This window comes from Mandrillus leucophaeus, unplaced genomic scaffold (genome assembly GCF_000951045.1).
Source record: "Mandrillus leucophaeus isolate KB7577 unplaced genomic scaffold, Mleu.le_1.0 Scaffold1842, whole genome shotgun sequence".
Lineage (NCBI taxonomy): Eukaryota > Metazoa > Chordata > Mammalia > Primates > Cercopithecidae > Mandrillus > Mandrillus leucophaeus.
In genome coordinates this window covers 291121-316502 of record NW_012101857.1, presented here as the reverse complement: position 1 = coordinate 316502, position 25382 = coordinate 291121, and the positions used below count along the sequence as shown (strand labels likewise).

The 25382-nt window shown below is 36.9% G+C and overlaps 2 protein-coding genes across 3 annotated transcripts in view; one reads left to right on the top strand and one right to left on the bottom strand.

The window, feature by feature from the left end:
* Positions 1 to 6779, bottom strand: part of FANCB (Fanconi anemia, complementation group B) — a 28770-nt gene extending 21991 nt beyond the window's left edge. Inside the window, exons 1-2 of the mRNA XM_011977807.1 lie at positions 6703 to 6779; positions 2400 to 2520 (exon numbers count right to left, since the gene is read on the bottom strand). The gene's annotated coding sequence lies outside the window, so the exon portion shown is untranslated. The remainder of the gene's footprint in view (positions 1 to 2399; positions 2521 to 6702) is intronic.
* Positions 6780 to 7118: 339 nt separating this feature from the next.
* Positions 7119 to 25382, top strand: part of MOSPD2 (motile sperm domain containing 2) — a 50080-nt gene continuing 31816 nt past the window's right edge. Inside the window, exons 1-2 of one of the 2 annotated variants that reach the window (XM_011977805.1) lie at positions 7119 to 7250; positions 7402 to 7471. In XM_011977805.1, the coding sequence (XP_011833195.1) occupies positions 7242 to 7250; positions 7402 to 7471 (79 nt within the window). In that variant the 5' untranslated portion in view covers positions 7119 to 7241. Of the gene's footprint in view, positions 7251 to 7401; positions 7472 to 18957; positions 19125 to 25382 lie in introns of those variants that run through there. The other variant, XM_011977806.1, reaches the window with a different exon arrangement.

The following is a 25382-nucleotide window of genomic DNA, read 5'->3' as shown; positions in this document are numbered from 1 at the left end:
GTTTGGAAAAGGGGCCTTCTGACTCCAGAGTCTACACTTTTTAACTACCACTCTGCCCTGGCATGCATTCCCTTATTCCGAACAAACTCATTATAAGAAAGGCAACTTGAAATAATCAGTAAAATAAAAGACAAAAGAATATCCTCAATATTGAACACACGTATAAAAAAAGTTGTTGATCTCTTTATTCAGTCTTCTATATACTGCATACAAGAAATCCTAGCCAAAACAATTAGGCAAGAGAAAGAAATAAAAGACATCCAAATCCGAAAGGAGAATGTAAAACTGTCCTTGTTTGCAGATGCCATAATCTTATACAGAGAAAACCCTAAAGACTCCACCAAAAAACTGTTAGAACTAATAAATTCAGTAAAGTCACAGGATACAAAAATCAGCAGCATTTCTATATGTTAATAAGCGAACTATCTGAAAAAGAAATCAAGAAAACAATTCCATTTACAAAAGCTACAAAAAAAAAAGATAACTAGAAATAAAGTTAACCAAAAATGTCAAAACGATATCTACAATGAAAACTATAACATACTGATAAAAAAATTAAGATGACACAAACTAATGGAAAGATCCCATGCTCATGGATTGGTAGAATTAATACTGTTACAATGGCCATACTACCCAAAGCAATCTATAGACTTAGTGCAATGTCTAGCAAAATATCAATGACATTCTTCACAGAAATAGAAAAAACAAGCCTGAAATTCATATGGGACCACAAAAGACCCCTAACAGCCAAAGCAATACTGAGCAAAACGAACGAACCTAAAAGCATCATACTATCTGACTTCACAATATACTACAAAGCTACATTAACTGAAACATCGTGGTACTGACATAAAAACAGACACATAGACCAATGGAACACAATGGAGAGGCCATAAATAAATTCATCTACCTACAACCAACTAATTTTTGACAAAGGTGCCAAGAACCACACATTGGGGAAAGGACAGTCTGTTCAATAAATGGTGGTGCTGGGAAACTGGATATCCACATGCAGAGACCAGACTCCTATCTCTCACCATATAAAAAATCAACTCAAAATGGATTAAAGACTTACATGTAAACCTGAAATTATTACACTACCAGAACAAAACACAGGGGAAACACTTTATGACATTGGGCTGGGCAAGGATTTTTTTAAATAAGATCTCAAAAGCACAGTCAACAAAAGCAAAAAGAGACAAATGAGATTACATCAAACTGAAAAGCTTTTGCACAGCCAAAAAAAAAAAGTAAATAGACGACCCACAAAATGTAAGAAAACATTTGCAAACTATATATCTGACAGGGGATTTACATCAGAATATATAAAGAACAGGAATATCCCAATTTTTTAAATGGACAAAATAACTTAATAGACATATCTCAAAAGAAGACACACAAATGGTCAAAAGGTATACAAAAAAAAAAAAATGCTCAATATCAGTAATCATCAGGGAGACACAAATCAAAACCACAATGAGATACCATCTAATTCCAGTTAGAATGGCTATTACTAAAAAGACAAAGGATAACAAAGGTTGGCAAGCACGTGGAGAAAAAGGAACACTTACACACTGCTGATAGGAATGTAAATTAGTATAGCCACTATGGAAGACAGTATGGAAGTTCCTCAGAAAACTAAAAATAGAACTACCCTATGATCCAGAATCCCACTACTGGGTCTATATCCAAAGGAATGAAATCAATGTCAAAGAGATGTCTGCACACCCATGTTTATTCAGCACTATTTACAACAGCCAAAATATGGAATCTACCCACGTGTCCAACAACGAATCAATGGATTAAAAAATTTGGTGTATATACCAATTTTTGGTGCATAGTATGGAATACTATTAATACAGCCACAAAATTAAATGAAATCCTGTCATGTGTAACAATATGTATGGACTTGGAAGACATCATGTTAAGTGAAATAAGCCAGTCACAAAAAGACAAATACCGCATGATCTCACTAATATCTGGAATCTAAAATTTTTTTAAAAAGAGTTGCTATCATAGAGGCAGAGAGTAGAATACCGGTTATCAGAGACTGGGGAAAGGAGAGAGGATGGGAGGATGGGGAGGGGTTGCTCAAAGGGTAGAAAGTTACAATTAGATAGGAGGAATATGTTCTAGTGTCCCATTGCACAGTAGGGTAAAAATAGTTAACAGTAAGGTGTAATTTATTACTTATTACAAAATAACTAGAGGTTTTTGAATGTTCTTACCAGGAAGAAAGGATACATTCACGAGGGAAGGATACACTAAATACCCTGACTTGACCGTTATACAATATATGTATGTATCAAAACATCAAACTGTACTCTCTAGATATACACAATTACAATGTGTCAATAACAACAGGTAAATAAAGAAGAAAAAAGAAGTCATTGGCTTACTGGTTTGTTGTTAGGCAATTAACAGAAAGATCTAGGACAATAGCCATCACAAAGTAGTTTCAGTTTCATCAGTAAAGAAGATAGGGTAGGTAAATCAAAGGTGTGGCTTTTACTTATGACACTATAGTTTAGAGAAAATAAATGTATTAGTTATATTCCATCAAAATATATGAATAATAATGTATTTACCAAAGGTCCCATGTCAGGTTTCCTAGATTTCTAGAAAGGAAAAGCATGAAAATTACACATTCTGAGGTAAAGCTCGAAGAGTTCATCATCTTTTACTACCTAGTCAAAGTTTTTCAGATTTCTTAATATCAAAAGCAAACAAAAATCACCTCTGTATGAATTTTATTATTTTAATGTTAAATATCACAACTAATGTTTAATCAGTACAATGCTCTGGTTCACTTACCAGTAACTTAAGTGTGATAGGAGTAAGGAAAATCTGATTATAAAATGGTCAGAATTTAGGAAAGTTAGGCCCCTTACATTTTGTTCTTTAAATGTCATCATCAAGTTCCCTAAGTTAGAAACATCTAACTTCCAACTCTCTGTTCCAGTTGCCACTACTATAGTTCAGGCTGTGATCTCTCAGGTTGAGGTAAAAGCTTCTTAGTCTTCCTTAATCTAATCTCTCTTCCCTCCAAAACATCAACTCATTTATGCTATTTAATACATCAGTTAATTGTTCTAAAACATACACTTGATCCTGTCACTGTTCACCCCCTAATCCAAAAGCTTGCATGTCCCTTGCCTTTCTCAATAGACCTGTGATTCTTGAATTACTACCTGGAAAAATAGATGCTAAACACTGTGTATAGAACATATGAATGGTGTAACGAAAAAAAGCTTGCGAACCATTGCTATGAAGCTTAGCATGGCATTCAAAACTCTGTTGTATAATCCTAATTCAACCTGCTTTCAATATGATCTCCAGGCAAAAAGCAAACTTATTCTCATGAACTTAAACTGATCTAAAAACATAAATGACTACTGAGTGAAAAGTTTTTGCAAGACTTATTGAATTTACATATATGTGCATACCCACTATATTTTATACTAATGCAACATGTTTCCAATCTCGTTTGTTTTTAATGTTTGCTGTTTATCATATCTAATTAATACTCAATCATTAAAATTTAATTCATCGCTAAAATGAATTTTAACTTTTTTCCCAGCTTTATTCAGGTGTAACTGCTAAGAGAATAGATATGAAGTATTGCTGCTACAATGTCTATTTTTAAAGTTTTTGGCATATGTTCGTAAAACCTGCAGGCCATGAAATAACTGGCATTTTTTAAAAAATAGAAACATATCTGGAAACAAATCAAACTAATGTTCAGTTTAGAGGTTCTTAGTCCAATTATAAGCAACCCCTCACTATTTTAAACCCTGATTATCAGGGTGCCAGGTTTACTATTCTAGCCTATGGGTTATTTGACTTTTTACTTATTAACATTGTAACAGTGGCTGCAGAAGATACAGAAGAAGTAACTAGGGATGGCGGTGCAGGGCAGGGTGGCAGGGCAGGATGTGGAGACCAGAAAGCAGATTATTTATAAAATACTACATAATTAATTTGAGCTTTTCCTGTTCTATATTACCATACATCAAAGTTGACTGTATCTATTTTATATATAAAATTAAAACAGATGTGTGTGTATACTAGAAAAATGATAATATATACAAGCATATGCTAACACAACAGTAGTAGGCTGGCAATAAAATTATCATCCTCATCTATTCTTTACTGTCCCCCGCCCCCACTTAATAAACATGTTGTTCATTCTCTTTAAATGCTCATAAATCATTTTGGCCCTATAAATGTGATAATTCTTCAAATAAACTATCAGTGAGGTTCCAGATTATCCCAGAAGAGCAGATGAGATCCAAAAAGTCTAAGAAACCATATCAATTGTGACCAAGCGAAAGTATCCTTGGGAAAAAAGTAGAATTAAGACACCCAACTAAAATGGCACCTAAAAATACCGAACATAATTTTATGAAGATAATAATGATAGATGTTGTTTTTCCAAGACATATGACATTGTTAACCAAAGTAAATTAACATTCCTACAAAATAGGGCCACTGTTAAAAGTTTTTTTCTCCCTACGTAAGTTATTTATTGGGCCCTACACAGAATTGATCTCACCTTTTTCAACATTATCTAATATACCTGAAATGTGAGTAAATATGGGAGAATGGCGATCAACTAGAGAATTTGGGAAGATTACATTAAAGATTTTTATGTCATATTAAGGACTTCTAAATTTCTCATATAAGTAATGATAAACCACTGAAAGACTTCAAAAACAGAAATCACAGGACTGTACTTTTGAGTTATAAAGATCCTGGTGACAGTGTTAAAAATGTGAGTGAGATCAGACTGGAAAAAGAGCTAAGAATTAGAAGAAAATTATGAGTACTTAAATAAAACGAAGAGATGACCCTGAAGGTAATTTGGCAGTCAACTGAAATGCATATATCCAGTAGTTTCATTTGTAGATAAAAACCCAGAGACATAATCCCACATATGAATGAATACATTGCTCTAGAATGCTCATTGTGCTGATATTTGCAATATAAAAAACGTACAAACCTCAATGAACACCAATAGGGGAATGAGTATAGACGGACTATCATACGAGAGTTAAAAGGAACGAATTAGATCTATCTATATGTATATGTATATGCATATATATATATAAAATCATGGTTAGATTTCAAAAATAAAATGAATTAAAAATTAAGTTGCAGGCAAATGTACACTGCAGTATATTTACGTAAATTAAAACAAATAAAACAGCATTATATATGTTCTATTTACCTACAATGGCTACATTCCCTGAGTGCTTTCTCAAGAAATAGTGCCATGTACTATTTTTTTTCCCTGAAGAAACAGTGCCAGGTACTGTTCTAAGCACTTTGGATTAACTCGTTTCTTCCTCACAACATCCTTATGACACAGGCACTGCTACTATCCCATTTTATAGATGGAGAAACTGAGGCATGGAGTTTCAGGATCTTCTCAAAGGCTTGCAGATAAGAAGTGACAGAGCCAGGATTCAAACCCAGGCAGTATGATCCAAAATAGAAAATGTAAAACTGTAAACATTTCATGCCAAATTCTGAATGACTGTTGATTCTGAACAATTAAGCGTCCAGGATAGGTGAGTAGAGGTAGAAGGAGACTTTAGTTATATCTGAAATATCTTTTAAGGATGTAGTCAAACAACGTTTAGACAATGTGTTCATTTTTTCCCAAAAAGTGTAAATATATTTAAAAGTCTAGGACAAAAGATGCTAACATGCCATTCTGTCATGGATGACTACGGTTGATGGAAATATGGGGGACTATTCTTTCAACTTGTTTGTAGTTTTCAGTATCTTTCAACTTTACAAAAGGCAATATTGTATGTGCAACTATTTTCTTTCAATCGTTTTTAACTGACGAACAAAATTTGTTCCAGTCCCTTTAATTCGAAATCTTTCTCAACCTTGACACTATTGACATTTTGCCCTGGATAACTGTTGTGAATTTTCATGTACACCGCAGGATGTTTGGCAGCGTCCCTGGTCTCTATCCACTAGAAGCCAGTAAGCATCTCTTTGGCCCCCGGCCCCCAGCAGTGGAGACTAAAAATGCCTCCAGACGTTGCCAAAGGTCCCCTGGGTGGTAAAACCGCCCCCCACGTCCCCCCGCCCCCGGGCTGAGAACAACTACCTTAATTAATAAGCCGAAAGACGCTTTTATCATTTAACTTTATATAACAATTAAAGATTTCACAGATATTTTGCTCATTAAGCATCTCATTAAGCATGCTACTTACAGAATAGGCCCTCCAATGCTGGAAGAAGTTCTTATTCCAAACTGTATCTTGCAAAGTACCTGTGAGTCCAGAATTGATTTATTGGTTGAACATTCTGTGTTCAGATGTCACAGATACTTGAGTTGTCAGGTACTTAACTGAATATTTAATACTTGTACAGTAATTTTGTAAAACATATGGAATAACTTATTGTAAATATGTAATTAAATAAAGATTTAATTTTGCTCATTAAGCATCTCACACTCCAAGTTGGAAGGATACTGAAGGGATGAAAAAAAGCTTCAAGAGAAATAATCACCGAATGTAGCACTTAAAATCCAATTATAATTCCAAGGAATGGCAGACCCAGGTCTCGGAATGCCCGCTTCCTTCCCTCTCTCCCGCAATGCGGGGACAAGGGGAGGAAATGCAGCCCCATCGCCCCCTCTGCAAAGTCCCGGGAAGGGAAGACTTGCCAGCCCCATCCTACCTCAACGCAGCGGCAACATACCGGATGCCCCAGGCGGATACTGTATCCATCGGCTCCAAACCTCCCGCCAGCGCGCTGCATCCTGGGAGGCCGGACGGAGGCTGCGTCGTCGAACGCAGAGGAGGCGGAGCCTAGAAGCCAGCCAGGTTGCCAAGGGAGGCTGAGGAGGCGGGGCCCTGGGAGTGTTGTGAAAGCAAATAGCCGGCAAGCTCTCTAGGGCGGAGCTCCGCAGGGGAAGCGCCGGCGATCTCCCGGCTGGCGGGGGCGGGACCGCAGTGCGGGGGATGTCGCGGGGCGAGGCCGGACGAGAAACGAATGGGACCTAGGCTGAGGGCCTGGTCCCGCCTCCAGACCCAGGCGTCCGCATTGGATTGGGCGGTGCGGCAGCACTTCTGTCCGCCTTCCGGTGTCACGCGACCGCCTCCCCTCCCACCCTTCTCTGTCTACCTCTGGGAGGGACTGGCGGGTGATGAGATACTCGGTTGGCGACGATAGAACGGGCGACGGCGACAACTGCAATCACTTCCACGACCGTGATCATGGCCGAGGTGAGGAGCCTATTGCACCGCCGCTGGCCCCCCGGACCCGGAAGCCGCCTCTAAGGCCCGGGGACCGAGCGCTCGTGTGCAGGTGGGCTGGGTTGAGGGTAAGCGGGTTGATGGAAGTAGTATCTAAGGTCCGGTCATGTCTCCCATCCAGAATCACGCCCAGAATAAAGCCAAGCTCATCTCTGAGACCCGGCGGAGGTTCGAAGCTGAGTATGTGACAGGTGGGTACTCTGTTCCGGGTGTGCAGTGAGCATCCCCAACTTTGCTGGAGTGTTTGTGAGTGTATTTGTGGGAGGTGTTAGGTACCCTTTCAGCCCTCACAAGAATGATGCTGGGCACGTCTCAAAGGTTTTCCTCTCCATGACAAGCCGTGTGCGCTGCTTCAAATGGTCAAGTGGTGTGTCCCACGCTCCCTTTAAAGGATTAATGTAAGTTGGAAATCGGTTAAGTTTTTAGCATGTCCTCGTGTTTATGGAACTTGCAGGATACTTGTTAGGCCCACAAGACGGGTGACATTGTCCAGTCAACGGTTCCACTGCTGGCCTTTCACCAGCAACACTAGAGAAAATGTACCTGGAAACTGCCATAATACTATTGATGTGTACTTAATCGGGTATACAAATTCCTTGGATATTTTGCTTGATCTCGCTTTCATACAACCCAGCATGCTACCCACAGAATAGGCCCTCCAATGCTGGAACAAGTTCTTATCCCAAACTGTATCTTGCAAAGTACCAATGAGTCCAGAATTGATTTATTGGTTGAACATTCCGTGTCCAGATGTCACAGATACTTGAGTTGTCAGGTACTTAACTGAATAGTTAATACCTGTACAGTAATTTTGTAAAACATATGGAATAACTTATTGTAAATATGGAATTAAATAAGGATTTATATGTTGCCTACCTTAAGATTGATTATAATCCTGACCCTGCCACTAAATAGCTTGTCTATTCAGAGCCCCTGTTTTCATATCTATGAAGTGCAAATAATATAGTAGGATTAAATTTTAAAAAAACATATATCAAACCATCTAGCATGTCTTAACATATAGTAGACTCTCTGTGAATATTTTGCCTCAGTTGTCATTTTGGTTACTGTGAAAGGAGTGAAGCTTCTACATCTTGGCTAGTATTCAGCAGAGGTTCCCTGCAACTTTAAACCATCCTAGATTATACATCAGTTGATGACAGAACAAATCTGGAAATCGGTTTCAAATACTTGTCAGTAAATCTTTTCATACCTCCTTGCCAATTTTCTTCACACCCCAAACTTTGTTCCGGAGAGTTGCAAAAGCACCTGATTCACTTTTCACCCAGAGTTCCTATTTCTAATAATATAGCTGGTCCCAATAGAGATCATTCTTCAATTGCTTTCTACAGAAATGTAACTATTATAGCAGTGAATACATGGTTTATAATATTTTATGAAGTAACTCAGAATTAGACCTAATGAGCTAGTAACACCCCAATAGTCATTTATTTATGCTGAAGGAAGGAAGCAGAATACAGGCAGAAATTAGGCAATAAACAAGATCTTAAAGGTCATCTTGGGGCAACCTTCTCGTTTTTAAAATGAAGAAAGTGAGGTCTAGAGAGATTAAGAGATTTGCTCAAAATCCCTGATGTTATTGGCTAGGCCAGGACTAGTGTAAATATCTTCTGATTTTCACTACAGTAATCTTTTGGCAATACCCTGATGTCGGATTAGATCATGTCACTCTCCAGCTTGAAACCCTTCAGTGCCTTTCCAACTGCGTTTAGTATAAAATCCCAATTCTTTATGGTGGCCTATAATTCAAGGCCATGTGTGATCTGGCTCTTGCCAGCCCTCCACCCCCTGTCGTCATCTGTTACTACTCTGCTTGCTTAGTGCAGATTTGACCACGGTTCAAAGTAAGATACATGTTATATGTTGCAACCCAGTACAAACATGTGCACACTCACATAACTGAAGCAAAAGTTCATTAAAGAATACTTCTGAAAACATGTGACTCTCTGATGTATTTTTTCTATTTGACTTCCTTTTAAAAAATGCAATTACCCACAAACTTAACATCGCAATTTAAAATGTGACCCCCAGTTTGAAAAACCACAGCTAGCCACACTGCCTTGTTTGTGTTCCTTAAACAGAGTGAGGCTGTTTCCATCTCGGACCTTTCCACTTGTCTTTGCTTGGGAAGATTTTACCCAGGTATTGCGCATGGCTTGGTCCTTTTTTCTCTTCAGTGTTTAAATGTATCTGAGAGGCCTTCACTGATTATTGAATGTCTCCCTGTTTTGTTTATTTTCTCTGCTTTACAGCCCTTATCGTAATCTGTAATTATCTTGTTCATTGGTTTGTATGTTTTTCATTTTCTCCAGTAGAATGTACATGGGTTCTGTAGCAGCCTATAGACATTTAGAGCAGAGGCCTTGTGTGTCTTACTCACCTCTGTATGCCCAGGACAGTTCTCAATATATACTTACTGAATGGATATAGCAATACTTAAATATGTACATAAGAAGATTAGTCCAATTTTAAAGATTTGCATGGGAAAAGAAAATAGAAGCCTTTAAAGACCTTCTTACCTTAAGGTTTCAGTTGTTTCCTGGAATTTGGCAACAGATGAAGGTAGAATTGGAAAGTGATAATAAAAGGGGTGTTTTTTTGGTTGTTTTTTTAGTTTGCCTGTGTTTTCCCCTTAGGATTTGCTTTTAGTAATTAACTCAGGTGTTTAGAACATCCACTTTCCTTCTTTTTCTTTCACTGTTTCTATTGTCATTAACAGTATTTTGTTCCAGAAGAGGCTTAAGGCAGACTTAAGCAAAGTCGATGAAAGGAAAATATTTATTTTCTGCAAGTGTGTCACTTCAAGCACAAACTGTATTCCAGAAATGCTTTTGGAGGTAGGTTCTTAGGAATGCCAAGCACAGTTTTGTGTCCATAGAAACTAAGTTATCATTATGTATAGATTTTTAGCTGGCAAAAAGAATAAAATATTAGCCCATAATTATGGTACTTGTTTCCTTATTGTTTCTGAGAAATTCCATGCTGTCTCAAATGAGAAACGTTTCCCATTCTTTCTTCCTCTTTCTCATGCCCAAGAGAAGAGACTAATCTCTTGTGACAATAATTTATTAAGTTCCTTAAGTACTCATTATATGCCTAATTCTGGGAAGCAGTGTATCAGTATTAGAGACAGAGCAGAGGAAGGATAGAGCCCCTTCTCAAACTACTACAACCTAGTAGAGGCATTAAAACAAAGATAGCTATTAGAATTAAGGTAAATTGTATTAAGAGTAATGGTGCTCAAATATTTTCTGTAGAAATCAAAGAGAGAAATAACATCTGGATGGGGTGACTAGTTTAGCACAGAGTTAGAAAAACATTCATTAAAAAGGTGGTGTTTCTCATGAACTTCGGAAGATCGTAGAACGCAGCCAGGTAGAGAAGGTGATCCAGGCAGATTGAATAGTCTGAACTGAGGCACTGAGGTCAAAAGGTATGGGCCATGTTCGGAAGCAGTAGGAAGTCTACTTTGATAACCTTAAGGAGGGTAAGCACACATGGCCAAATACAGTGGAAATATAGTGTAGAGAGCCTTGGGCACCAAAGTGATGTGTTTGTACTTTAGTTAATATGGAGAGCCATTGAGAGGTTTATGGGTTTTGTAATTAGGTTTGTTGTCTAGCTTTACAAGTATATGAATTCATTTGAATTAATTTGGGTCATACCAAAAATATCTGGAGAAACCCCCATAAACTCACCATTCAGAGATAGGTGTGATAACAGTGGATACATTGTTTACGGTCTTTTATCTTTTTTTTTTTTTTTTTTTTGAGACGGAATTCCACTCGTTGCCCAGGCTGGAGTGCAATGGCGCAATGTCGGCTCACCACAGCCTCTGCCTCCCGGGTTCAAGCGATTCTCCTGCCTCAGCCTCCTGAGTAGCTGGGATTACAGGCATGCGCCACCATGCCCAGCTAATTTTGTATTTTTAGTAGAGACGGGGTTTCTCCATGTTGGTCAGGCTGGTCTCGAACTCCGGACCTCAGGTGATTCGCCTGCCTCGGCCTCCCAAAGTGTTGGGATTACAGGCGTGAGCCATTGCACCCAGCCTACAGTCTTTTTTCTATACATTTAAGAAAACAAAGTTAGAAGACTATTCTGGGCTAGGCGCGGTGGCCCACGCCTGTAATCCCAGCACTTTGGGAGTCTGAGGCAGGTGGATTACGAGGTCAGGAGATCGACACCATCTTGGCTAACACAGTGAAACCCCGTCTCTACTAAAAATACAAAAAAAAAAAAAAAATTAGCCAGGCATGGTGGCAGGCACCTGTAGTCCCAGCTACTCGGGAGGCTGAGGCAGGAGAATGGCATGAATCCAGGAGGTGGAGCTTGCAGTGAGCGGAGATTGCACCGCTGCACTCTAGCCTGGGCAACAGAGCAAGACTCCATCTCAAAAAAAAAAAAAAAAAAAAACTATTCTGTATATAATTTTGTGTGTTATAAAATACATTTTTATTGACATGATTTTATTTCTCCGTATTTGTGAAGTAAGCAACATTGTGTAGCCATTCAATATTTGGTTCTATAAATAAAAGATAGTTTTCTTATCTTTTGTCTTAGATAGTCCCTTTGTGGACATTTAGATTCTTTCCAGTTTCATTTAATACAGTTTTTTTTTTTTTTTGTGCAGTAGTTCAGATTATTTCCTTAAGATTCATGTTCAGAAACTGAATTATTGGTTTTGAGAGTGTTTATATTTTTCAGGCCTTTGATTATATGTGCTAAACTTCCTACATGGAAGTTGCACCAATATTCATTCCTGCCAGCTTGTAGGAGAGTGTTAGTCTTACCACACCCTTACTCATATTTAGTGTTGTTATTTCTTAACTGATGGTTGTTTTAGTTTGCTTTTGATTGCTAATAAGAGTAAATTATTTTCATGCATTCACATCCATTTGTAGTTTAAACATTTTTTTATTAGTATGACTTTTAATATTGGTCTGGGCTTTTCTTGTTTGTGTCACTTTTACTTTTTTTCAGTTTTTGAACATATTCAAAATTACCCATTCCTTTGTGGTTTCTTCTATGGCTATTAAGTTAATAGGTTGGTGCAAAAGTAATTGCGGTTTTTGCCATTAAAAGTGACTTTCTAGTCTTTTCATTTTTGTTTTGTTTTGGTTTACTATTTTTTAATTTTGAGTTTTGGAATTCTGTTTATGTACAAAACATATAAAACATGGATAAAATAAATACCCATGTGCTCACTACTCAGCCAAAGAACTAGAGCCTCCCAGTACTTTAGAAGCCTCCTGTGTATCCCCGTGCCTGCTATTCAGGGAACAGTTACTTTTTCTGCATTTGATGTTACTCATTCTCTTACTTCTCATTAGTTTTACAGCCTATGACATATTCATCACCGATACTTCATTAGGTTTTGCCTCTTTTTGAACTTTATATTAAAGCTGAATATATTTTTTCATGATTTACTTCTGTTGCTCAAAATTCAGTTATATTGTCAGATATGACTAATTTATTACTTTTTATGGCTGTGTAGTAGTTCATAGGATGAATATACCAATTAACGGGTTTGGGGTTGTTTCTAGGTTTTTGTATCATGTACAGTATAGCTATGAACATCCTTATACATGTCTGGTGCACACATGCAAGAATTTCTCTTGGGCAGTGGTTCTCAAAGTTGGTTCAAGAACTGGGGTTCCTTGAGGCCGTTGCAAGGAGTTTGAGAGGTCAAAATTATTTTCATAATACTAAACTACCATTTTCCTTTTTCACCTTCATCCTCTCACAAGCATATGGTGGCATTTTCCAGAGACTGGGTGGCATGTGATGATGCCGTTGTTCTGATGGCTGATAGACTGTGTACTTTATGTTCTCATGTCTAATTCTTTTTCTCAATTTTCATACCTAATACAGTAACTACCAATAAATATAACCCATATCAACAAAGAAGCTTTTGGAGGGTCTGCAATTATTTGTAAGAGTGTAAAAGGTGTCCTGAGACCAAAACGTTTGAGAACTGCTGCTCTAGGGTTTGTTCCCAACAGTAAAATGGGTAGGTGGTAGAATAAGCACATTGTTTCTTGTTCAACTTTAGTAGGTAATGCTGAACTGTTTCCCAAAGTGATTGTACCAGTTTTCATTTTAACCAGCAGTATTTGGGCATCCTTACTTTTCTACACCCTAACAATAGGCACTGCAAGTTAAAAAAACTAATAATTGCCCATCTGATGGGTGTGTTGGGAGATCTCATTGTGGTTTTAATGTCTTTGAATACCAGTGAGATTGAGCGGTTTTTTTTTTTTTCATACCTTTATGATAGGACCTTTGGTTTCTGCTTCTGTGAAAATTACTCCTTCCAACTCTTCTTGGTCCTTATTTCTTCCATGTAAACTTTAGAATCAGCTTATCATATTTCTGCAAAACAAAACAAAAACCACTTTTGCTGGGATTTCAGTGGTATTATGTTAAATCAGAGTGTAATTTCATGGAAGTTGACATTCTCATGGTTGAGTCTTTTTTATCCAAGAACCTGGTATATATTTGTATCTGCTAAAGTCTTCCTTATTGAAAGATTTATAATTTTCCTTATAGTGGTTAACACAATCTTTTGTTATATTTCTTCCCAAATACTGTATGTGTTTTATTTTTGTTGTTGTTATTTAAGTGGTATGTCTTAATATATATTTTCTAAATGATGGTTGCTGGTTTATGAGAAATATAGATGATTTTTTTCCATTAATATTGAATTTACTCTTATAAATTCTGATAATTTACCTGGGATTTTTTATGTACATAATAACCACCTTGAAATATTGATCGTTTTCTTTCTAACTTTCCAATTCTTAAATCTTTCAATGCTTTTCCTTTATTACATTGGCTGGAACTTTTAGAATACTGTTGAATAGAACCAGTGGTAATAGCCTACTTACCTTATTCCTGATGATAGAAAGATAGCTCTGAACATGTCACCATTAAGTATGATCTTTGTATATACCCTTTATCAAAGTGAAGACATTTTCTTCCACTTTTGGTTTGCTAGTTTGGGTTTTTTGTTTGTTTTGTTTAGTTCCGATCATGATTGATTATTGCGTTTTACTAAATGCAGTTTCTTCATCTGTTGCACACATTTATTGTATTTGATGACATTTTCATTTGGTATTTCTCCTTTACTGTGTTAATATGGTAGATTACGTTGATAAGATTTTAAAAATAAATTGCTAAATTCAGTTTACTAATAGTTTAAGAATTTTACATTTGTATTCTTGAATTGGCCTATAATTTTCCTTTCTAGTGTCTTTCTCGTGCAATATTAACATCAAGATTATCTAAGCTTCAGAGTGAGTGTTCCCTCTTTTCTATTCCCTGTAAGATATGTTCATTGTTTAGCACAACCTGATTCCCGAAATTCACTACTCCCCCAATTTATTATTGTTGTTTTATGTGTCAGTGTTTGTTTACTTACCATGTATTTACTACTATTTTCTTCCTGAGTTTCAGATCTTGTATCCTGGGTCATTGTTGTTTCAACTAAAGTATAACCTTCAGATTTCTCCTGGTGGGATCTGTTGGTAGTAAACTTTCTTGGTCTTGAAAATACCTTTATTTTGTCCTTGTGTGTGTGGTTTTTTTTTAATTAAGCAGTTAGCTTTGAGGAATGCCTTCATTTTGTTAGGCTGAAGGAGACGACGTGGTTAGAGAAGTAGGAGAACCAGGAAACTTTATTATTGTGGATAACAAAAAAGAGAATTTCAAGGACAGGAAGATAAGCAGTAACTGGAAAAAACTCCTGTAGGGTAAAGGGAACATATAACAGGGATTGTCCTTATTGATTACTCTTTCTTGAAAGGAAAATGACATTTAAAATGTAACTATAATACTGGAGAGTTTGCCTGTGTGTCTAGACTATGAACCACTCAAGGGACTAGCTCAGGCTCCACTCATCTTTGCATCTGCAATACCTGGCTCTTTTAGGCTAGCATCTGGCAGGTGATCACAGATTAGTGCTCATAACTAATGAGTTATTATTATTTCCAAGTGAGGAAGCCTTTAAAAGATAGATAAATAAACAGACACACTTGGATTTGCTTAAATTCTGCTCCATCATTAACATTCTCAAGATCAACCTTTTTAAAGTTGTCATCATCAGAATAAGAGGAAAAGATTTTAAGAGGTTATGAGATGAATGGATAAAGACAATGTGGTATATATGCAGCCATAAAAAAGGATGAGTTCATGTCCTTTTTAGGGACATGGATGAAGCTGGAAACCATCATTCTGAGCAAACTGTCGCAAGGACAGAAAACCAAACACCGCATGTTCTCACTCATAGGTGGGAATTGAACAATGAGAACACTTGGACACAGGGTGGGGAACATCACACACCGGGGCCTGGCATGGGGTGGGGGGAACGGGAGGGATAGCATTAGGAGATATACCTAATGTAAATGACGAGTTGATGGGTGCAGCACACCAACATAGCACATGGATACATGTGTAACAAACCTGCACGTTGTGCACATGTACCCTAGAACTGAAAGTATGAAAAAAAAAAAGGAAGAAAAAGAAAATGTAATATATATATATATACACACACACACACAGTGGAATACTATTCAGTCTTTTAAAAAGAAGGAAAGCCTATCATTTGTAACAGTTTGGGTGAACTTGGAGGACATGTTAAGTGAAATAAGCCAATCCCAGAGAGACAAATACCACATGATCTCACATAAATGCGAATCTTTTAGATTTTTAACGTTGAACTCATGCAAGTAGTGAATAGAATGGCTGTTAACCAGGGGCTGGAGGGTGAGGTTGAGGCAGGAGATTCAAGAGATATAAGTCAAAGGAAACAAAATTTCAGTCAGACAGAAGGAATAAGTTCCAGAGATACATTGTACAACATGGAGACTATAGTTAATACAATGTATTGTATACTTGAAAATTGCTAAGAGTGTAGATTTTAAGTGTTCTCAGTACAAAGCTAAGTATGTGAAGTAATGCATGTCAGTTAGCTTGATTTAGCTGTTCCACAATATATAAATATCATGTTGTATACCATAAATATAATTTTTGTCAATTAAAAAATTAATTTTTAAAAGAGAGTTATCAATTTATGTCCTTATTACATATCTAAAAATATCAAGACTGCTTTAGAGAATATCAGATTGTAACTTCACATTGGAGACTTGAGTGATAAATTTGTGTTGGGATAGAGAATTGGTAAACCTATTTATTTTTTAATGTTTCTTTTCAGTAATGACTTTTTGCAGTGCCTAGCGAATACTCTTTTTTTACTCATCTCTTTAAGTTGTTTATACCTGTTCTTCATATATCCTCATTCTGAATGGTTAGGGAAATGTGCGACTCTAAAGAGTCTGTTACTAGGGGCTGGGCACAGTGGTTCACTCCTGGAATCCCAGCACTTTGGGAGGCCAAGGCGGGTGGATCACCAGGTCAGGAGTTCAAGACCAGCCTGGCCAAGATGGTGAAACCCTGTCTCTACTAAAAATACAAAAATTAGCCAGGCGTGGTGGCGGGTGCCTGTAATCCCAGCTACCCGGAAGGCTGAGGCGGAGAATTGCTTGAACCCGGGAGGTGGAGGTTGCAGTGAGCTGAGATTGTGCCACTGCACTCCAGCCTGGGCAACAGAGTGAGACTCCATCTCAAAAAAAAAAAAAAAATAGAGTCTGTAACTAGAATACTGTCATTTCTAAGATATCAGTTTGTTTTTAGTCATTGTCATTTGGAAAGCTTGCATGAGAGGAGTGGTCTGTTTACCAAATCTACTGTGTGCTCTTGATAGTAGTCCTCTATCATATGAATGTTTTTCATTACTGAAAATTTACCCTCTAACAAGAATTTTGGTTTGATAAGATCTCTAGGAGATTGAGTAGTGCTCACAGAAATTCCTGAAGGATTTTTTCTTCCTGCAGCCATTTTGCAAGGAATAGGAGGACAAAAGTTTGCTACATTTCAATCAAAACTAGTTTAAGCTGAATTTGTAGTGACTATAAAGATTTGACACATATGTGTAGAATTTTCTTTGATATTAGAGTACTTACTAGTTGGGCCACGGTTTGCAGAAGCTTTTCTTTACCCATTATGCTGCTATATATTCACAATTGACATAGGACATTCATAGACAATTTTAAAGGTTTTCCACAAGTACTTACTCTATACCCAGATCATTGAAGGAAAAAAACAGATAAAAATGTGTAAGGAAAAATAAAAGGCATGAGAAACCCTATATACATTTAATCAAACTTCCAGAAGGAAAAAAAGAGTGCTATTAGAAGAAATAATAATTAACAGTAACCCAGAATTTATAAAAGATGTCAAATCCTCAGATTAAAGAACCATAAGAAAAATCTGAGCATCATAGAGAAAAAGAAATTAATCTCAAGGCATATTTTAGTGAAACCAAAAAACACCAAGGACAGAGAAAATCTAACAACCCAAAGAGAAATGACACATTATCCACAAAGAAACAAAAATCAGACTGATACTTAATTTCTCATCAGTAACAGTATTGCCAGGAAACAGTGAAATAATTTTCTGAAAGCGCTAAGGGAAATAACTGCTCACTTAGAACATTTTTTCAAAAGTGAAGGTAAAACTTTTTAGGCATTCTAAGATTGACCATTGCTGGGGGTGGGGGAACAACTACTCGTCGTCGTCTACTTCACTAGTAAGTAAATAGTACACCAAAAGAAGCAGAGGGATGCAAGAAGTAATGAAAAGCAAAGAAATGGGTAGGCAAATTAGTAAATAAAAAATCTAACTGTGGATAGTAAGAAAAAATAACAGAAATAATATTAAGAGTAGAAGAAATGGAGGTAAAGTATTACAAGGAACTTTCAGAATGACAATAGAGGTATTAACTTCAGATTTTGTTGTTTTCAATGTGAATACTTAAAATAAGGGTAACCCTTGAAAGACAGAAATAAAATGTTTGACTTCCACACCAGTGGAGGAGTGAAAAGGGGAATAGAGAAAAAGTCCTCTCCAGCAAGAAGCAGAAAAGGAGAAAAAAAGCAGCATGGTTACTAGAAAACACAGAGGAAGGATTTTTAAAGATCTTAATTGCATGCAGTCTAAAAGAGACTAACCTAAAATAAATTAATGTAGAAAGGTTGAAAATAGATGGAAAAAGATACAAAACAAATATTAACCGAAAGTAATCTTGTTTCGGCAGTACTTTCATTAGGTAAAATGTTAGTTAGGGTGAAAGACGTTAATACATATAAAAAGGGATACTATTCATGATAAAAGGAACCATAAAAGTGTATAACACCTAGGAACTAACAACATAAAAAACTACCTAACCATATAACCTTAAAATACTCAAAGCAAAAGCACCCAGAATCATAAGGGAACTCAAGAAATCTACAAACTTGTTGAATGATTTTAACAACCCTCTTTCAGAAACAGAACTAGCAGGCAAGAAATATTTAAGATTTAGAAGAGTTTAACACTACAATGAGTAAATTTGATTATAGATATATATGTGTATGTATATAAGCATATAGACTCTCCTGCCCAACTAGTAGAGAATATATGCTTTTTGAATATATATTTGTACTTTCAGAGTCTTTGCAAACATTCACCACATACTAAGTCATAAAGGGGGTCTCAGAAAATTCCAAAGAAGCTACATCATACAGAACATGCTCATACATTATTAAGCAACTACATCAGAAGTCACAATAACAGGTACTTAAACACATGTCATATAATAGAAAACTAGAATAACACACCTCTAAATAATCCATGGATTAGGAACTTCTCAGCAATGTGTGTAATTCTTCTGCTAAATAGCCCATGGGTTAAAGAGGACATCACAATGGAAATTCCAGAGTATTTAAAGTTAAATGTATCTTCTAAAAACCTACAGCAAATGTCTTGTTTAATTGGGGAACTTTAGAATGATTCCCATAAAGTCAGGAAAAAGACAATGATTTCTGCTATTATTTCAATAATTCTACATTATATAGGATAACTTAGTTATGAACGTGGCAGGAAAATATGAGGTATAAAGTTTGCCAATCTTATCATAGGCTTATGATAACAACACAAAAACTTCTAAACTGCCTAATCTAGCAAAGAAATGTAAGGCTTTTATGGGAAGATCAAGGGTAACTTTAGCTTTATCTATGACATGCTAGTCCTTTTATTAAAAAAAAAACTGAAGCCAGTAACTTAATATTTGTTAATTTTGGGCTACAGCTACATAAGTATTTGTCAACATCATTTACTATTCTATAATTTTTTAACTTTTCAAAAGGGAAGGAAAAAAACAGTTTGTTAGTGAAGTTCTGGGTCCTCATTGAACTCAAGATCTACTAGGGGATAGACTTGTACATGGCTAATCATTCAGTAACAAAGATTTAGCATGTACTTACTGTGTGTTGGGCAGAGTTGGAGGGAACAGGGTGTGACTTTTCAAAGTCCCTGACCTCGTGGAGCTTAGTAGAGGAGACAGCATCAGTCCCACTCCTCTCATGCCATCCCCTATTTGAGGAGCTCCTCTCAAAATGACTGACTCTTACTATTATTTTATTAGTTTTGATGAAATTGGCCTTACATTCTCCCATTTGACCAAAACGAGCCAAGTGAATGATTATAGATAGTGTGCTTATGCCAAGACCTTGAGACAGAGTCTGTAATATACAGGAATAGACCAAGGTCCATTATATCTAATTAACCTGGATAACTGGCTGGTGACTACTGAGGACCTGAGGAACAGTTTGGAAACTTTGCTTGTTCAAGTGTACTAAGGAATCCAGCTCTTGAAGGATAAGAACTGAAACAGAAAGCACCTCCCCTTTTTGCAATAGACCAGAGATCAGCAAAGTCCTGTTTCTGTACGACACTTGAGCCAAGCCTTTCAAAGGTTGTTACACACACACACACACACACACACACACACACACACACACACACGAGAGAGAGAGAGAGAGAGAGAGAGAGAGAGAAAGAAATAGAAAGAGAAAGAAAGAGAGATAGAAAGAAAGAAATCAGCAACAGAGAATGTAATATGGCCCTCAGAGTCTTAGATATTTGCCATCTGGGCCTATACAGAATAAGTTTGCCAGCCCCTGCAGTAGAACAACAGTTCTCAAAGTGTGATCTCTGACCAGCAGCATCAGCAGTATATAGGAACTGGTTACAAATACCAATTGTCAGATCCCACCCAGAATTAAACAGTCTAGGGGTGGGGCCCAGTAATCCCAGTTTTAATAAGCCCTCCTAATCATTCTGATATGTGCTGAAGTTGAAGAATCACTGCTATAGACCAATGGCTTAATCCCATTATAAAAGATTACCTGTCTCTCAGTCTCACCAGTTTCACAAAAAAGTGGAGATTCAGAATAGGTTGTGGCCAACTAGCAGAGAATAATCTTGAGGGAACATTTTGTTCTTTTGTCTTGATCACACCCATTACTGACATTTACACAGTCCAGCTAATAGAAATAGTCCATCCAATACAAATGCTCTTTTAAGGCCCTAGAAGCACTTTCAGTGGATCTGTGCTCAGAGTCATGGAGAAATAAGAAATCCTAAGATGTTTTAAACTACTATAATGATCTAGAGTTATATGTTTGCTGCTTTGGAACATTAACTGTTCTCTAGTTTTCATTATCAGAATACTTTCATATTTTTTCAACCTTTATCTGAAATTTAGGCACATTTATAATAACAATATACTTCCAAGATTTTCCTTCCTGGTTAACTAATAGGTAAATTTGAATTTAGTCTTCTTTTCATGGTTAGCATTCTATCATATGTTGATAGAAATTCATCTGTATAGTGTTTAAGTTTTTCAGTGTTCTTGATCTTTCTAAGACTGTAGGTAGACAGACCTCATTTTCATTTTACAGAGAAGAACAGAAAGCCTAGAGCCTGCTTAGCTTCACTATACATGGTGGCATGGGTCTTCCAAGTCCATCATTCTACTCTACATCCTGAATGTGGCCAGAAATTTTCTCACGTTGTTAAGCTTAAAACACAGTTTCTGACCTGTTGGTAACATCACTAGCCAACAAATGCAAGAGAAAAAAAGAAAAGTTTATAATAAAGTTTGCTATTTTACAAGTTAGAACTATAGTTTATCTTACAACACAATTTTTTAAAAATATTAATTTTTTTATTTAAAAAATCGTATGTGTAAGAGAAACAGTGAGAACATACACATGCATGTGTATTGAGAGACGTGAAAAGCTGAGACAGGTCATCTTTACCTTGGAACATTTAATACTGTGTGTTCCTAGAGACATATCACCATTGTCTTGTATCTTTAATTCTTTCTCTGCCAAATTATGGACTTTACAATTTATTTGGTGGTAATACACTTGTATAAATGTAAGAACAATTTACAGAGCAAAATTCATGTTAGAACAAATAAATAGTAGAAAGGGCCAATGAACCACAGGGTGCTGGTAGTTCATTAAGAAGGTTTCTTCATGAAGGATTGGCTGAAATTAGCTATTTTAAAGAAATACAGAGATGAGGCTTAAAAATCCACTACTTGGAATTAATGTTGTTTTTGATGTGGTTTTCACCGGTATTATGAGACAAGGTATCATTCGTGTATGAGGACAAGTATTGGGAGAATACACACACACACACACACACACACACACACACACACACACACATATCTTTTTATAAAACTGATCATATTCTATTCTATTCACACCTTCTGATATGGTTTGGCTCTCTCCCCACCCAAGTCATCTTGAATTATAACCCCCACAATTCCCATGTGTCATGGGAGAAACCTGGTGGGAGGTGATGGAATTATGGGGGCAGGTCTTTACTGCACTGTTCTCATGATAGTGAATGAGTCTCATGAGATCTGGTAGTTGTAAAAATGGGAGTTTCCCTGCACAACCTCTCTCTTTGCTTGCTACCATCCGTATAAGACATGACTTGCTCCTCCTTGCCTTCTGCCATGATTGTGAGGCCTCCCCAGCCACGTGGAACTGTAAGTCCATTAAACCTCTTCTTCCCAGTCTCAGGTATGTCTTCATCAGCAGCCATTATGAAAACAGACTAACCCAGTAAATATATATATATATATATCCTATTAGTTCTGTCCGTCTAGAGAACCCTGACTAATACACCTTCTCACCCTCATCTCTACACTTTAATTGTTGATAAAGTTTTTCAAAAAAATGTCCTAGGGGTGTGTGTGTATGTGCATTCATGTGTGTTTTTATATCTTTAACCTTTTTGAGTGTACATCTTTAGCATCTTTCTGTAACATCTTGTCTTAGTCAATTTTGTGATGCTATAACAAAATACCTGAAATTTCATCAGTCTTAGTCCATTTATCTTGCTTTAAAGGAATACCTGAGGCTGAGTGATTTATCAAGAACAGAACAGGGTAATTTATAAAGAACAGAAATTTATTTTCTCAGTTTTGGAGGCTGGGAAGTCTCCGATCAAGGTGCCAGTATTTAGTGTCTAATAAGGGCCTTCTTGCTGTTTCCTCCTGTGACAGCAAGTGGAAGGGCAAGAGGAGGACACTGCTACATGAAGCCTCTTTTATGAGGGCCTTAATGACATTCATGAGGGAGGAACCCTCATGGCCTAATCACCTCTTAAAGACCCTACCCTTAATCCTGTCACATTGGCAACACTTGAATTTAGGAGAGACTTGCTTCAAACCATAGCACATCTGAACTTACCAAAGGACTGGTTTTCTGAAATTTCCAATCACTTGAGGGCTCAGTTGTCTGTAGGCTGTGTGTGAAAGCAGAAAATTGTGTTGACATAAGCACAATTAATTATCACCCTTGGCCTTGTGCTTCCAGGCCATGTTTTCCTTACCTTCAATGCTCAGTTTATCATGTTTGTTTCTCTGCCCTTTCTATCTTTACTTCCCTCACCTTTCTCTTCTCTGTGTCTCATTCTATCTGTCTCTCCCCCGTCTTCCCCCTCACCCCTCTCCTCTGTCCTGTTGTCCTCTGTCCTCTTCTGCCTCTACTTTTCACCTGCCTCTCTCCCCCAACCCCCATGTGCCTAGCTCTCAAATCTTTATCTTCTCTTTTCTTTCCCCCACTCTGATTTCATTTCTATTTGTCTAGGAGTAAATGGTCAACAACTAGCATGTTGTATGTAAGAACATTAATAAAAGTCATTTTAATATAAATGGGGATTTCTAATTTCAAAGATCAACATTGCTGAAAGCTATCGAAGAGCCATGGGCTTTAAATTTCTTGGTAATGGGCATTCATTTGTTTATGGTATCCCTAGTGATGGTACTAGCAGTGGTGGGAAAAATGACAACAACAACAATAGTGTTTTATTCTTCTTAATATGGCTAATATTTGCTGAGTTTTTACCACTTGCCATATATTGTTCTAAGTAATTGGCTTTTAGAATATATCTGGGGACCCTCGGGGATGGCCAAGACTTTCAGAAAGCTATGAGGTCAAAACTGTTTTCATAATAATGCTAAGATATCGTTTGCCTTTTTCACTTTCTTTACATTTGCACTGATTACACAGAAGCAATGGTGTGTAATCAGTACTGGTTGCTTCGCCCAAATCAAGGCAGGTAGTCACTGTAGTCCTCATTGTCAGCATTCTTAGTTTAAAAAGAAAAAGCCAATTTTATTTTAGAAAGTCCCTGATAAAACAGTAAATTGTATTAAGTCTTGACCCTTGAGTACATGTCCTTTCAATGTTCTGTGTGACAAAATGGGGAACTATGCATAAAACATTTCTGCATGCTAAATATGTTTGAGTTGCCAACTGAATTAGTCACCTGTTTCACAGGCCACCCTCTTCATTTGAAAAAAAAATTTTTTAATGTGCTTTGAATAATGATGAATTTTCAAATAGCAGAGCTAAACAACCATCTCTAAGATTACCTACCACAGAACCACTCATTTTATAGATTAGAAAAATACAACCCAGATATTAAAAGCCATATCCAAGACAACACACTTACAAATGCGTGATTTATGGCCTCATCTTATATTTTATAGTGCTTTAAATTTCCAGATACTTTCATATATATATACTTTTTCATCCGATCCTCATACAGCATTGTGAGTATGTAAAACAGCTTAAAGATAAGGAAATTGAGACTCAAGGAAGACAATTCTCTGAATACATTTTATATTTTCCTGGCCTTTCAGCTATTATCTCTGAGGGCCTGAAGTAAGGCAGTGCAAATCAAGAAGAGATAGAATTCATAAAACCTGGCAACTAACTAGATGCAGAAGAAAAGGAAATGAAGGAGCCAGGGAATTTCCTGAAGTTGTTTTGCTTTGTTTTGTTTTGTTTTTTTGTATGAACCTTAGGAGGGTATGACTAACTGAGAAAAAAATGAAAAGGAATAGATTCCATCAACAGATGTTTATGGAAGGCCTTTTCATTGGCACTACTGTAATCTGCTTTGGAGGATGCTTAGATGTATAGACTGTCTGTCTCTACTGTCTATTTGGGAAATATGTCTTCCATGCCAGTAACTCTTATTTCAAGGTAAAAGTAGTAAGCACCTTAAGAAAAGCTTAGTTCAAGTCCCATAAAAGTAATTGCTTTTGCATCAACCTAATACTTCTAGACTCAGGGAAAATTTTCTGGAAAGGGGAGCGTTTGAAAGGAGACTTGCAGAATGGTAGCATTTGCATGAGCAGAGACAAGGGAAGTTCAGTTACAGAATAATAGAGCAGGGCAAGGAAGGAGGAATGTCTGCTATGCAAGTTAGTGTGAATACAGTGTGTGTGTGAGCAACTGATGAGAAATTATTGTTATTAGAAATAATTATTCCACCAATAGAAAAAGAGGGAATCCTCCCTAACTCATTTTATGAGGCCAACATCATCCTGATACCAAAGCCTGACAGAGACACAACAAAAAAAGAGAATTTTAGACCAATATCCCTGATGAACATCGATGCAAAAATCCTCAATAAAATACTGGCAAACTGGATTCAGCAGCACATCAAAAAGCTTATCCACCATGATCAAGTGGGCGTCATCCCTGGGATGCAAGGTTGGTTCAACATTCGCAAATCAATAAACATAATCCAGCATATAAACAGAACCAAAGACAAGAACCACATGATTATCTCAATAGATGCAGAAAAGGCTTTTGACAAAATTCAACA